Source organism: Apus apus, chromosome 1 (genome assembly GCF_020740795.1).
Source record: "Apus apus isolate bApuApu2 chromosome 1, bApuApu2.pri.cur, whole genome shotgun sequence".
Classification (NCBI taxonomy): Eukaryota; Metazoa; Chordata; class Aves; order Apodiformes; family Apodidae; genus Apus; species Apus apus.
This window is the reverse complement of record NC_067282.1, coordinates 167,858,397-167,871,457: the sequence shown is the minus strand read 5'-3', so window position 1 is coordinate 167,871,457 and position 13,061 is coordinate 167,858,397. Positions and strand designations below refer to the sequence as shown.

Sequence of the window (13,061 nt, the reverse complement as noted above, 5' to 3'; positions counted from 1 at the left end):
AAAAAGTCTTTTTAGGCACAGAATAACATCTGCTAGAGAAGGCTGCACTATGAATCTCCTTTTGTGTTGACATCACATATGCATGCCTGTGCATCCACAATAACAAAATATATGCTCTCCTATGTGGTTCATTAAACCTCAGTTCCCTTTTTCAAACTGGTAATTCCACTGGCAGAAGATTACACTGAATACAGTGACAGTGATTTTCATCAAAACTGGCCAGAATATGTAAATACGTCCCCTGTGTAAAAAGTAAAAGTAGCTAAAATACATCTTGAGCTTGTTTTGTTCTTTATGCACATCAAGAACCTAAACTTAAATCATAGTGTCATTAAATATACAAAGCTCACTTGGATCCACATTGTTTGGTATTGTGAAGCCAGCTGACTGTACTTATGTGATTTTTTTTTTTGACACAGCCATGATATTAAACCAATATTATTTTTAAACTGAGCATGCATGGTATAGTCAAGATTGGCCATAGAGTAGAAATCAAGCTGTTGACATTCCTGCAACTTTTCAGCCATGTATTGTGAGTTCAAAATAGTGTGTGAGAAAGTCTTCTTAAATTCATGTATAGCAAATATAAAGAGGTGTATAATAATAAATTGTCTGATCTTAGACTTTTAATTAAATACTGCTTCTATAGATTGCTTCTCACTATAGCAGTGAAGGAGGATTATATGTTGACATGTTGCTTTGATAAATACAACTAAAAACCTTTGCAAAATAGGACATTATTTTGAGGGTAAAAAAGGGAGACAAAACCTCAGTAGTCAATAGTATTTCCATTTCAAATAAAACCCCAAAAAGTAAATGTTAACATATTACATTTTTCTTTTTCCCCCCAGGAGTATATTTTAAGACAAGTTGCATCAATGTATCTCAAGCTTGGATGGCCAATGAATAATTTGAACAAATCGCTTGTTCAAGCATCCTACCAACATGAGTACTGTTATTTATTTTTTTATTATTGTTTGTTTGCAGGATATAATTGTAATAATGCACCCACCTAGAATTTGGGTTAATCTTTAGCATGTCATACTTTCCTAGCTTTGTCTCCCTTTTGTTTTTCCTTTCTGGGTTAGAGGCAGAGGAGTAAGATGCTGTGGGATTAATTCCTGTTTCCTGAGTTTGGAAAACATTATTTCCTAAGCCTTAATTTACAATTTGACTGCACTGGATATTTAAGAACTTGGATTCATGTGACCACAGAGGTCAGGAAGAGTGCATCAGTGTAAATGGGGGCTGGTTTCAGTCTGTGACCTATCTTTAGTTGTGTCAGCAACTGTAGGCATTAAGTTGACACAGATTTTTATAGGTGGATTATCTATGCTGTATTGCCCAACTATCAGTCACTGCCACCTTTATAAGAAATGACTTTTTGTAAATACTCAAACACATTAATTAATGCAGCCTTATCACTTTCTCAAATTTGGACAGAGAGTTGCGTCGAGAAGTCATCATGTTGGCTTGCAGCTTTGGTAACAAACACTGTCACCAGCAGGCTGCAACGTTAATCTCGGATTGGATTTCTAGCAATAGGAACCGGTAAGTGGAACCAAAATGAGTATTTCCTATTTCTCCTACTCAGAGGCAGTGCAGCTGGAGCTGGCATGCTCTTCTTCTTCTGCCCACCCCCATTCACAGTGGAAGGAAGCAGAGGTCCTGATAAATTCTTGTCAGATAATTATATGGTAGAAGGCAAGAAGATGGGTTTTAAGGAGGGGTTTAAAGGAGGAAAGATGAGTGAATGCAGACCCTGTGTCCAGGCAAGAGAGGAGAAGGTGCTAAGTGATTAAAGTGAGAGAAGCTCAAGGCTGAAGGACTGAGAAGCAAGAAAAGAGATGAAACAATGTATTTGAGGGGAATGTTATGAAATACTTAAAGGTGAAGACTTGGAAAATAAAGTGATTCAGGTATACATAGAAAAGCTAATGTAAGTTTCAAAAAGGGAACTATGATAGCTGATGTGTTGAGCATTAGCAGCACTGTAGTGGTTTGCCCACAAATATGTAAGTGAGGCAATTCAGACAGGTTCTTTCAGCTGGGGCAAAGGAACACAGACTGTGGATGCTGTGTGAAGTTTATCTTTTAAAGGCAGGCATCTAAGAAATGTTAATGATGGAAAATACAAATATTTAAGTATGTAGTGATCTATGGACAATGGGATAAGTACAGACTATAGGTTAAGACCACAACTTCTTGAGATAGAATGATGGATTTTCTGTTTATGTGGAGCTCTGGTTAGGGTGTGTATGTACACCACATGATACTTTGGTTTAAAGCAAAATACTTTACTTTCAAGTAACGATGAAAAAGAGAAGAGTCTCACATTTTTAGCCCTAATCTTGTATTAGCTCCACAAAAGGATCAGGTCTCTACATATATATAAGCATGTAGGATTTTTCAAATACATCTTGGGCCAATCAGGTGTTTGTTTGTCTGTCTTTGTAATCTTTGAAAATCCTTTACAGGCATTCCCAATTATGTAGGTACCTGAGTGTCTTTTAAAACCAGCAATGAACTGAGCATGAATAGAAACTGCATTCCTATTATGACTGTGGAACTTCTGAAAAAAAATATTATCTTGAACCTATGACTATGTTCCTTTAAATAAGATGTCTGTGAGGGAGAGAGTTTTCTTATGTAAGGTGATGTGAGATACGTTTACTATGAAATCTGTCCCCCAGGGTTTTATATGAATTCTTATTGTCAGCAGGAACAATCAGTATGCAACTATTCAAAGAGGAGATTAAAGAGAAAGAATCATTGGAAACAATCTAAAAAAGTAATTTACTTAGATATTAATTTGTAAAATTAGTAATCAAACCTAGCACCATCTATTAGCATGAACAGCAGTAGATTATTCAGTGTTAAACAGCCATCACCCTAGAAAGCTTTCTCCTACCCTGTGTCTTCATCCTTTCCAACAGAATTGAAGAACAATGCATCAGAGGAAAAAAAAAAACACAAAAAAAACAGCTTATTGCTTTGCTAACAATAGCAGAGAGGAAAGGAATAAATTTAAGGAGCCATCTGAAAATTCATCTTAGCCTTTCTATGGGGCCATTCTTGGTAGCACAAGATTGTGGCTGCCAGCATATGATGAGTATTATGATAAAAGCATCACAGCAGGGCAGAGAAAGAGAATAGCTACTGAGTTAAAGCAGTGCATTTCTCCTAAGGATCTGCACAGTTTTGAAAAATAGCTGCAACAAATAATGTAATTACAGAATACAGATTGGCAGTCAGCTGATAAATAGGGGTACAACTTGCAAAGAAGACAGAGACATGTTTTTTTTATTTATTTCTTAAAATCATAGGATTTGTTCAGTTCCTCACCACAGATTTTACCAGATGCTATTAGCAGAGCAGTCTCACATACTGAATGTGACTAACATATGAGCACACTCATTTTGTATCTACTCACACTGAAAATACATTGCAAAGGCTACTAGTAATAGCAGCTCAGTGGACATAAAATCAGCTTGTGTTTCACGGTAACAACATTTGTAAAGGTCTCAGGAATGTTCAGATTCTTGCTGCACCAGATGTACCCCATATCACCTTAGCTCTGTTTAAACCAGATATAAACCTGAAAATAAAACAGGGTCTATATTCCCTGCTTTTCCACCAAGATGATGAGGATGATGATTCTACAATAAGAATTTAATTAACATTGTGTTTGAGTTGTGCCTCTGCCTCTTTAGAGGCAATAGCTTCAGAGACAATAGCTAGCTCAAGTGCAAAAGACAAGCAGATAAGTACAAGATACGTGCAAAGAGCACATCCAACTGGTGCCATTTTGTGTTCTTTCTCATCAGTCAAGTGTTTTGCTCAGTTTGATGCCCTTAACAGCTATTTGTCAATTTGCTGCAAACAACTACCTCAGAATCTGTAGAAACCACTCGGAGCTTGTTTCATCACAAAGAAGGGGAAACTCATGCTGCTCATCTTTCTCCAGACTTCTCTGACAGCTCTTTGTAGTCTTTGTGGGGAGAAAAGCTGGTGATAGGTACAGAAACTGTATGTGTCCTTGCCTGTTCCACTCCTTATCAACAAGTAAAGTTGCATCTACTGAAAACTACTCTAAAAGTTCTTATAGATGTCCTCTTCTGAAACATAAAATTGACTTGGGTATTATGGAAAGCCTGGTCTTGGTGGTTTGCAGAGCATGAAGATAGAGTTCCAGAGAGCTCAGGAATATTTTTATATACAGGTATAATTTGAGTTTGACTATGAGAGTAAAAATAATGGCTAATTTAAAACCTTTCCATCTATCCCTTCCTAAAAACCTCATTTTGAAAGATGAGATAATTCATACAATCAGCTAATTCACAAACAGTGCATGTAGAAAGGAACACAAATTCTTCAAATCAGTAGACCCCAAAATGAGACTAGGGAATTAGTCTTGTGTCCCAAGATTCTAATCAATACAAAATTAAGCTAATATTAAATTAATATGCTGTATTAAGTACCACATAAAGGCAGAGGCGGTAAATAATGTAAAGGAGTTTTTTGATTCCCTGGTGGTTGCTGCAGTTTAAGTTTGAAGAAGCATAACAGAGAATGTGCAGTTAATAATATGGTACAAATGCTAAAATTAAAAACTTTTTACCCATATTTTTAATCTACGGCTTTTTAGAAGTTCTTTTGAAATGTTTTTTTTATGTTGGGCTTGTTTGTTGTTGGTTTTTGTGGGTTTTTTTCTGTTGTAGCATTTAATTATGGATAAACTGTTGAGTAAAAAACAAATACAGTAACATCTAACTCCTTTTTATCAGCACATGCCTACAGTTGCTGTGGTTTCTAGTAATTATATTTAGTCTGGTAGGTCCAGAAATTAATTACCATCTCATCTTCACTGTAGGGGTTTGAAATAATCATAATAATCAGTTACTGTTTGTACTTTGTAATTACATGTTCTTTACTGTGCGAGTAATTTGCCTCGTTCACCAAGTAAAATAACGGTCATTCATAACATAAAGCCAGAGGTCCTCTTTGTGTTTCCAGCACAGTTTGAAAAAAGCCATTAGATTTGCAGCTGTAGCACTGCAGATTTTCTTGCAGAATTAGTAAAAAAATTCATGCCTCCTTGCATGAAATTGAAGTCGACTGAGGTGCTTGGAGGCTTACATTTCAGAAGTGACTTAGGTGTTGCAGTACTTCTTTTTTAGATGCCTGGCTCACGGGGCAGGATCAGATTCTTGGAGTTACGCTTTCTACAAGGGTAGTTGGGAACCTCTAAATGAAGTTGGTGGCAGCCACTATGCTGAGGGAACAGCCTCTTAACTCTGTGCGGGGAGAGAGGGCCCTCTTAGGGTCCAGCACTACAGGTAGAAAGATGCCTGTATCAGATGATTATGTAAATGGTGATTGTAGAATTAGGGGTATTTGCAAAAGATGGTTTTCAGAAGTGTCACTAAAGTAGGAAAAGATCTGCTCCTTTTCTTTTCAAAGAAGCTGGCAGAGAAGCTACTCCTCAACCCTCTTTTAAACAGTAGTTCTGAGATTGTGATAGAGCTTCAGTTCAGTGCTTCAGTCCTGAGTCTGCCACATGCAGAAGACCTCACTGATGACCTGTCTGCGAGGTCTTTGTGACAATATTAAGACATTGCAACACACTTTCCTCCTCTAGTTGAAGCTCAGTCACAGGGATTTACTTCATTACCAAGAGAAGTAAATTCCACTCTCCAGCCTCAAGAAGAGAGCATTCATCTGAGGGAAGGAGGCTTGAGTACCTGAAATACCAAGATTACTTAGTGTGCAAAGGGCTTTAGATGGAATTGTTCACTACCACTTTTGCAGGCAAAACATGATGCTAAAACAAGGAACAAGTCTAAGAAAAGTTTGGCTCTACAAAGAGCAAACCAAACATGTAAGATCACATATGGAAGAAGCTGTGAGGAGACATCTGATTGTACTGGTCTAGGAATTGATACATTAAATCCTTTCAATTGTTAAAAAGGAAGTTGATATTTCTTTCACCTCAAAATATGAAATTAGACTTTGAGGTATGTCTTACTGTCTTTTTTATCAATTAATTAAAGTAAGTTTGCTCATTTTTTTCAATGGCTGATGATTCCAGCACGTTTTGCTTGAAAGTCTGCATTGGCCTCTGACTTGATATGAAGGCAGATTCGGGATACATTATCCTCCTGTATCGGAGCAATGGAAACCAATGAAACTTCCACGTTGATGTTCAGAAGAATAGAAGCCTAGTAGAAAACGTATAAGAACTTTGAAATTTCCCTCACAATTTGAGAAGCTAAGGTTACTAGGATTCAGTCAACAGCAGAATGCTGTTACAAAAGAAGCTACTGTTGGCTGAAAATTAAGATATTTCCTTCTACCTTTATTTAACTGAGTTCATCCCTGTGGAGCTCTTTCATGTGTGAAGAAAAGCATTATTCACACTCCTTAGATATAACAGCATTGTGGTTCAGCCTCAAAAATTAGCAAAATTACCATACAATGCCTCCCTGAGCTTGAGAATCAGCCTTGTTAACCCCTTTAACCTTCACTACGTATCTATTCTGAAAGAAAAACACGTTTCTAAGAGGATTAGTGTTTTCAGACTTTCTGCCTTGGATAGACTGAGGAAACGTGTATTTCTGAGAATGAGAAAAGAACATGTGGAGAGCTGCAATCTGCAAAGCAGGAGATTTCATGACAACGAATAACAAGTGAATACACACTATGACATCTCAAAGCATAACTTATCCATAGACACAAGTCTGCTTTTGCAAACCTCTCTGTGCGTGCAGATGTGATTTTCTTCCAGCTACTGTTACCATCCATCAACTACAGGTTGCCACATTTCTGCTGGCAAAGTCAGCTGCGGCTGCCTGCTCGCTTGAGGCAAAGTGAGACAGGGTAGCGTGAACTTGTGGGCATGTGAGAGAACTGCTTTGAACCGAGACAGCTGATTTTGCCTTCCCCAAGAAAATGAGTGCTGGTATTCTGATTCTGTTAGTAGAGCTGTAGTGATGATATTCTCTTGCTAATATGCAGCAGTGAGCAGTGGGAGATATTAGTACTGCATCAGACTCAGTTACAAGGCAATGTTTCTGGATCTGTTGGAAGGCCCCTAACTAGTTATAGACACTTCAATTTGCTTTTATTTTTTCCTTCTTTAGAAATGTAGCCATTGCTATTTATTAGTTGCTGTCTTTTAAATGGAAACAATGTACCTTACTTAATTGTCTTAGTACCCCTAGAAAACTTACAGTAAATGCATTTGACTGAATTTGCCTTCATAACATGTTTGGGTGATTTTAGGTTTAATGCAGGTTTTACTATTTTTACTGTTGTTCTTCTGTCGCAAGCACTCTGATCAGTTTGTTTTTTTGAAATATGCAATGAATTTGGTTTTTTTGGAATATACCATGAATTTTCCTGGTCAATCTGAGGGTTTCAAGTCAGAATGCATCTCCGTGTCATCTTGCACTACAGATGAACCACTTCTGGTTACTAAAAAACGAAATCAGGATGTTGGATGATTGCGTCGTAGTACTCCATTACCTCATTTAATCTTCTTACATGTCATAAAGTGGATATGGACTCTTCTGGTTACTTCTGCTTGCCATTTCAAATACTTTTGTCACATTATTTTGATGGAGAGGAACACTAGTTAATTCTTAAGAAAGATGCAAGTCATGGAGTAAGATGAATTTCCTAATGTAATTTGAACAAAGACAATTATAAGTAAGAAGCCCATTTTGCAAATACTCAGTCTCCATACTTGTTTGTGCAGAATTTGTATTTTCTCTGCAAGGAACAGTGGATTCATGTCCATCCATCTGCCTAAACTGGCAGTGTGCTTGCTTGGATGGACCTTTAACTACTCAATGGAAATGCCACCTGACAAACAATTGCACTGCAGGAATGTACAGAAGTCTGTAACATATCTATCAAGGAAACTATCCATAGATCTGAGGGAGTGATAAATAACAAATCACCAGTCATTAATTGAGATAATTTCAGTGAAGCCTGGCTAAGGTTATAGAAAATCAAATGTTTTTCTAAGCAAAGCATTTTTTCTTTCCTTTTCCACCTCTGCTATTTGTTTCTAATGACTTAAGATAAACAATTTTGTTGCTTTGTGTACATGGGCACACTAGTGCTACAACAATTTATAAATGTGCCTAAGTTTAACCTCCTGCATAAATATTTGTGGGAATGTGGCCAACAGGTTAATTATTTTTGTTGGTTGCTTGGAAGAGGCACTAGCTTTTTTCACAGGTTTGATGCCCACCAGATCTTTTTGGAAATCATTAGCAGCAAACATGAAAAAATTATAGTTATTTTCTTTCTTTCTTTCTTTCTTTCTTTCTTTCTTTCTTTCTTTCTTTCTTTCTTTCTTTCTTTCTTTCTTTCTTTCTTTCTTTCTTTCTTTCTTTCTTTCTTTCTTTCTTTCTTTCTTTCTTTCTTTCTTTCTTTCTTTCTTTCTTTCTTTCTTTCTTTCTTTCTTTCTTTCTTTCCTTCCTTCCTTCCTTCCTTCCTTCCTTCCTTCCTTCCTTCCTTCCTTCCTTCCTTCCTTCCTTCCTTCCTTCCTTCCTTCCTTCCTTCCTTCCTTCCTTCCTTCCTTCCTTCCTTCCTTCCTTCCTTCCTTCCTTCCTTCCTTCCTTCCTTCCTTCCTTCCTTCCTTCCTTCCTTCCTTCCTTCCTTCCTTCCTTCCTTCCTTCCTTCCTTCCTTCCTTCCTTCCTTCCTTCCTTCCTTCCTTCCTTCCTTCCTTCCTTCCTTCCTTCCTTCCTTCCTTCCTTCCTTCCTTCCTTCCTTCCTTCCTTCCTTCCCTTTTCACACATGAGCATCTGATAAATGTAAAACAATAAAACTAATCCCTTCTTCTATGTTCTCAGCTCCTAGAAGTTTTAATTACTGAAAAAATTCAGGCATAGCTATTCATGCGTTTTGAAATGTTACTGGAGCTTTGCCAGCTAATGCCAGCCAGTGCTGCTGAAGTGATTTAACTAATTAATAGCTTGTTACAGCATTTGAGTGGAAACTTGCACTCAAGTCAATAAAATTGTTTAAGGAGGAAGAAAACACTGTTGAGTGCATGAGTTAATCAAGGGGTTAGCCCTCTGAAAGACCATGTGGGAAGTATGTTCAAAAAGAGAGAGGATTTTGTCTTGTGAAAGACAAAACTGGGCTCTATGGGGCAGCTGGTTCAGGTAGCATTTTTACCTTTTGACTTCTATTTGTGATCACAATGAAAGGACCCTATATGTAATGATTATGGATTAGCAGAGATTAATTTGCAGTCCGTAGGGGTTAGATAGATTCATCTCAAATTTCCTCATTGAGGAATGATCTCTCCACAACTCTGAAAAACAGTTGAACAGAAAGGACCATCTTTTTTGTTGCAAAAACCGTCCAGGAAGGACAAAACAAGGCATATCTATAGTCTCACAAAGAAGTTCTTAACTCACCACTTGGTTGTTAAAATCAGTGTTGAAGAGCTTGAGTGTGCTAGTCGCATGTCCAGTTATGGGATATCTGTGGTAGGAAGGGGAAGGAGCAATTGCAGTAACCATGGTTTAAGGGATGATGTATTTATACCCTGCCTGCCTCAGGCAGACCCACATGATACCTAAATCTCAGAAGCACAGGATTGGAACTGAGGAGACCTGCACTTGTGCATCCACTTTGCCAAAGACACCCTGAGTAGTCCCGTCCTTGGTTAATATCCCCCAAATTCAATGAGTGATAGGGACCTGAGTGTCAAGCCCATCACAGCTCTGTGCCTTAGATTTCAAGAGGAAATTCCTCCCCTTCTCTTCATCCTGGGCATGTGCTGTGGCAGAGGATGGTCCCCTCCTATGTGTGCACTGTGGTACCAGCAACATGACTCCTAGAGTTTGTAATAGAGAATGGAAGTTTAAGATTTGAGACTGCTGTCTTAAAAAATATACTGTGTGGTGGTGTTCCTTATAACAGAATCTATATTAAACATCTGCCAAAAAAGTTATGTCTTATCTGAACCTTGTAACCTATTAAACAAGACTATAAATATAGTCATCAAGAATAATAGGCTCAAGTTAAATGTTAAATAGTTGCAAAAATAAAGAATATTTTTCTGATTAATTTTCTTTGACAAATAGTACCCTAAATGGTTTTGAAATCTGTCACTTAATCAAAGAACTGTCTAAACTGTGTGCAATTCCATTTAAAAAAATTAGAACACAATTTGCCCAGAAGATAAATAATTATGGTCCAATTTTATAACTGTATCTCCAATTGTTAAAACATACTTTAAATGGGAGCAAGTATGTACCAATTAATTATAACTTAGAAGATTATTCTTAGCTCATTGCAGAGCTTTATTATTCACTCTTGGAAAAAAAAATCCCTGTAAAGGCACAGCACGATTTTAATTAATTTTTTTCTAATTGTTTAATTTTTAACTTTTTTCCCCAAGTATTTAATTTTTAAACATTAGCTCTGCTAGCTACATATTTCATTCTGACTATCATATCTCTTAAGCAAGAAAAATAATGTTAAATAAATTGGATTGGTATTAAAATGAAAGCCATTTAAAGTGATGCTTTCAAAAGTTAATCTTTATCTTTATTCTTCTGAAGTATCCATCAATCATATTAGCTCTTTAAAAATGAGAGCAGCCTGGAAGGCCCAGATGAGGTTTCAGATAAGGGGATACGTTCTGCAGTGTTACTACCTAGGCAGTACTGAAACTAATTTTATCCACTTGCTTCAGTTAATACAAGGGGCAAACATTCCACATGCTGATCTAGTGCCATTGAACTGCAATTTTAAAACAACATTTTCTGTGAAGCTATAAAATAAAAAAGTCTGTAGACTAGAGAGATTTCACATGTTTCGGTAATGATGAAATACAGGCCCATAATGACTGGAGGAGAGACAAAGCAAAACTTCCCACAAATGGAGAAAATTCAATTAGAGGGCTCTCTGTTGAGGCAATAGTTAAAAAGACTTTGGGGATATTTGCATTTTCATAAACAATTTTCATTTCCACAAGAACTCCCTTGTCTACAGTCTTGATTATAAGCCTCTCACAGGAGTAATTTGTAGCTTTTCATAGCTGGAAGTTTTGTAGTTTCTGAAGCTAAGCCATTTAAAATCAGTATTTATTTTGATGTCTTGTTTTGTAGGGGCTGATTTTTTCACATTGTCCTAATGACTTAGCTTGTAGATAAGAGACCTAAAACCTTCCCTGGAGCAACTGGATGGATAATACTGAGTAGATCTGCTGCAGCCCTGCAAATTTGCTGTTACTGATTTGGTGGCAGTAGAGTTTTCTTAGCAAGGGGCATGGGGGGCATCCAGGCTATGAGCGTGGGATCATTGCCATCACTTGTTTTAAGTCCTGTTTCCTTCCCAGAGTGTGCAAATGAGCCTGTGGTTACTGACTGCACTGCTGCTGAAGCTGCTAGTGTTGGCACTTAGAATGTAAAACTGCAGTAGCTGGGGAAGCTCATTGAATCAATATGTTTTATGGTAAATTAAAAAAATGTAAACCTCACAAGTGAGGAATGCTGACCTTTCTGGGGTTAGAAATCCACTTCTTGGTACTTCTGTTTCTGATTGTCCTAGCCAAACACAGATCGACTCTCCTTCCAGCACACAGTTCCCACCTGAATTAACAGGACAATCTACCAAAAAAGAGTTTCCTTTTCCGGGTGGCTTATAGTTCCTTAGGGTATCTTTTGGCTGAGTCACATCTCTTGCAGTAAACCAAAGATAATATTTCTGCCAGCAAAGCTCAGAAAGAACTATGTGTGCTTCTAAAAAAAAATATTTAGTGCATGTCTGTCAAGATAGGAAGTCCTTCTTTTATTGAAGTAAGGTTTGACTGGTTTCAGTTGCTCTTCATACTCAGATATTATATGTTAAGACAGGTTTGAGACAATGGGTTGTTTGGTCCCACGGTGAGAGTAGCATCCCTTAGTCCTTTTGGCCTAGCTTGTATTTTTATGGCTGTTATCAGTGTATTATATCACAAATTAAAAACCAAAAAATATTTAAGCTGGCAAGGAAGTTGTGCTTTTAAGGACAAACAACCTAGTATATCAGAAAATCAAGACACATAGACAAGTAATACCACTTTCATGTTCTATGCAGGGTATGTGTATATGGCTGCATATTAATGTTACTGTAATTGCTGACCTGAAGTTTAGAGAGTTGTAGTTACTGAGAAAACTTTAAACCTCATTCTCGGTTAATGTAAGCCAACACAAAGGCAGCAGCTAAATATTTGCTTCATTAATTTTAGTATGTATTTCTATCTTGTGTTTAAATAAATAGTCTTTATTTTCTGTAATATATTAAATTATATGCAGTTTCCTTTGCATGCACTTTTTGAAAGAAAGGTTAAATGAGGGAAAAATAAACTGTTGTCATTAATTAATGTTTGAAATATCACAACAAGGGCTTAATGATCAACTTTCAAGTAAGAAGTACAAATTCCATTATAGTGAAATGGAAATTCAGCACACGTGGATAATTCTGTAAATGTCAACCAAACTCTCATTTTGCTAATGTTAGTTCATTTTTTGTAACTCAAAACTCAGTCGTATGGCAAGACTGGTGAAAGTGATGATTTTTTGTCTTTACTGCCTATATATGTTTAAACACTATTTCTTTTAATGGACCTGTTCAGCTTTAAGGGTTTTCTGGTTGCTTTTGTGTTGTAGCAGTTCTATAGGGGTGACAGATGCAGTTGCATAGATCACACATAAACCAAAATTTATCCTGGGTAAATCACAGGAGAATTACTTTTCAGTGCCAAGCTCTTAGGTCATCTGAACAGAGAGGGAAAAAATCTAAGAAGGTAACAGGAAGCATCAGGTGGGGTGAACTATGGAAGCTGCATTTTTTGGAAGTCCCATCTATGTGTTGGTGCCATGTAGGCATTGCTGGAGCTGTATGGTCATATCTATAGCAATGTTAATTGCCTGGCATGGGTCAGGATGGGCATGTTCTCATAAAAAGGTTTGGTTGTGGGAGGAGAAGAAACAGTAAGATTTCGAACCATGCCAGGATCTGCACTGTAGTACCAATCTAAACTGGCTAG

General features: G+C 37.2%; 1 protein-coding gene across 1 annotated transcript in view; it reads left to right on the top strand.

The window, feature by feature from the left end:
* TRHDE (thyrotropin releasing hormone degrading enzyme) overlaps positions 1-13,061 on the top strand; it is a 212,294-nt gene that overhangs the window by 183,164 nt on the left and 16,069 nt on the right. Inside the window, exons 14-15 of the mRNA XM_051608023.1 lie at positions 852-949; positions 1,444-1,551. Coding sequence (XP_051463983.1) covers positions 852-949; positions 1,444-1,551 — 206 coding nt within the window. The remainder of the gene's footprint in view (positions 1-851; positions 950-1,443; positions 1,552-13,061) is intronic.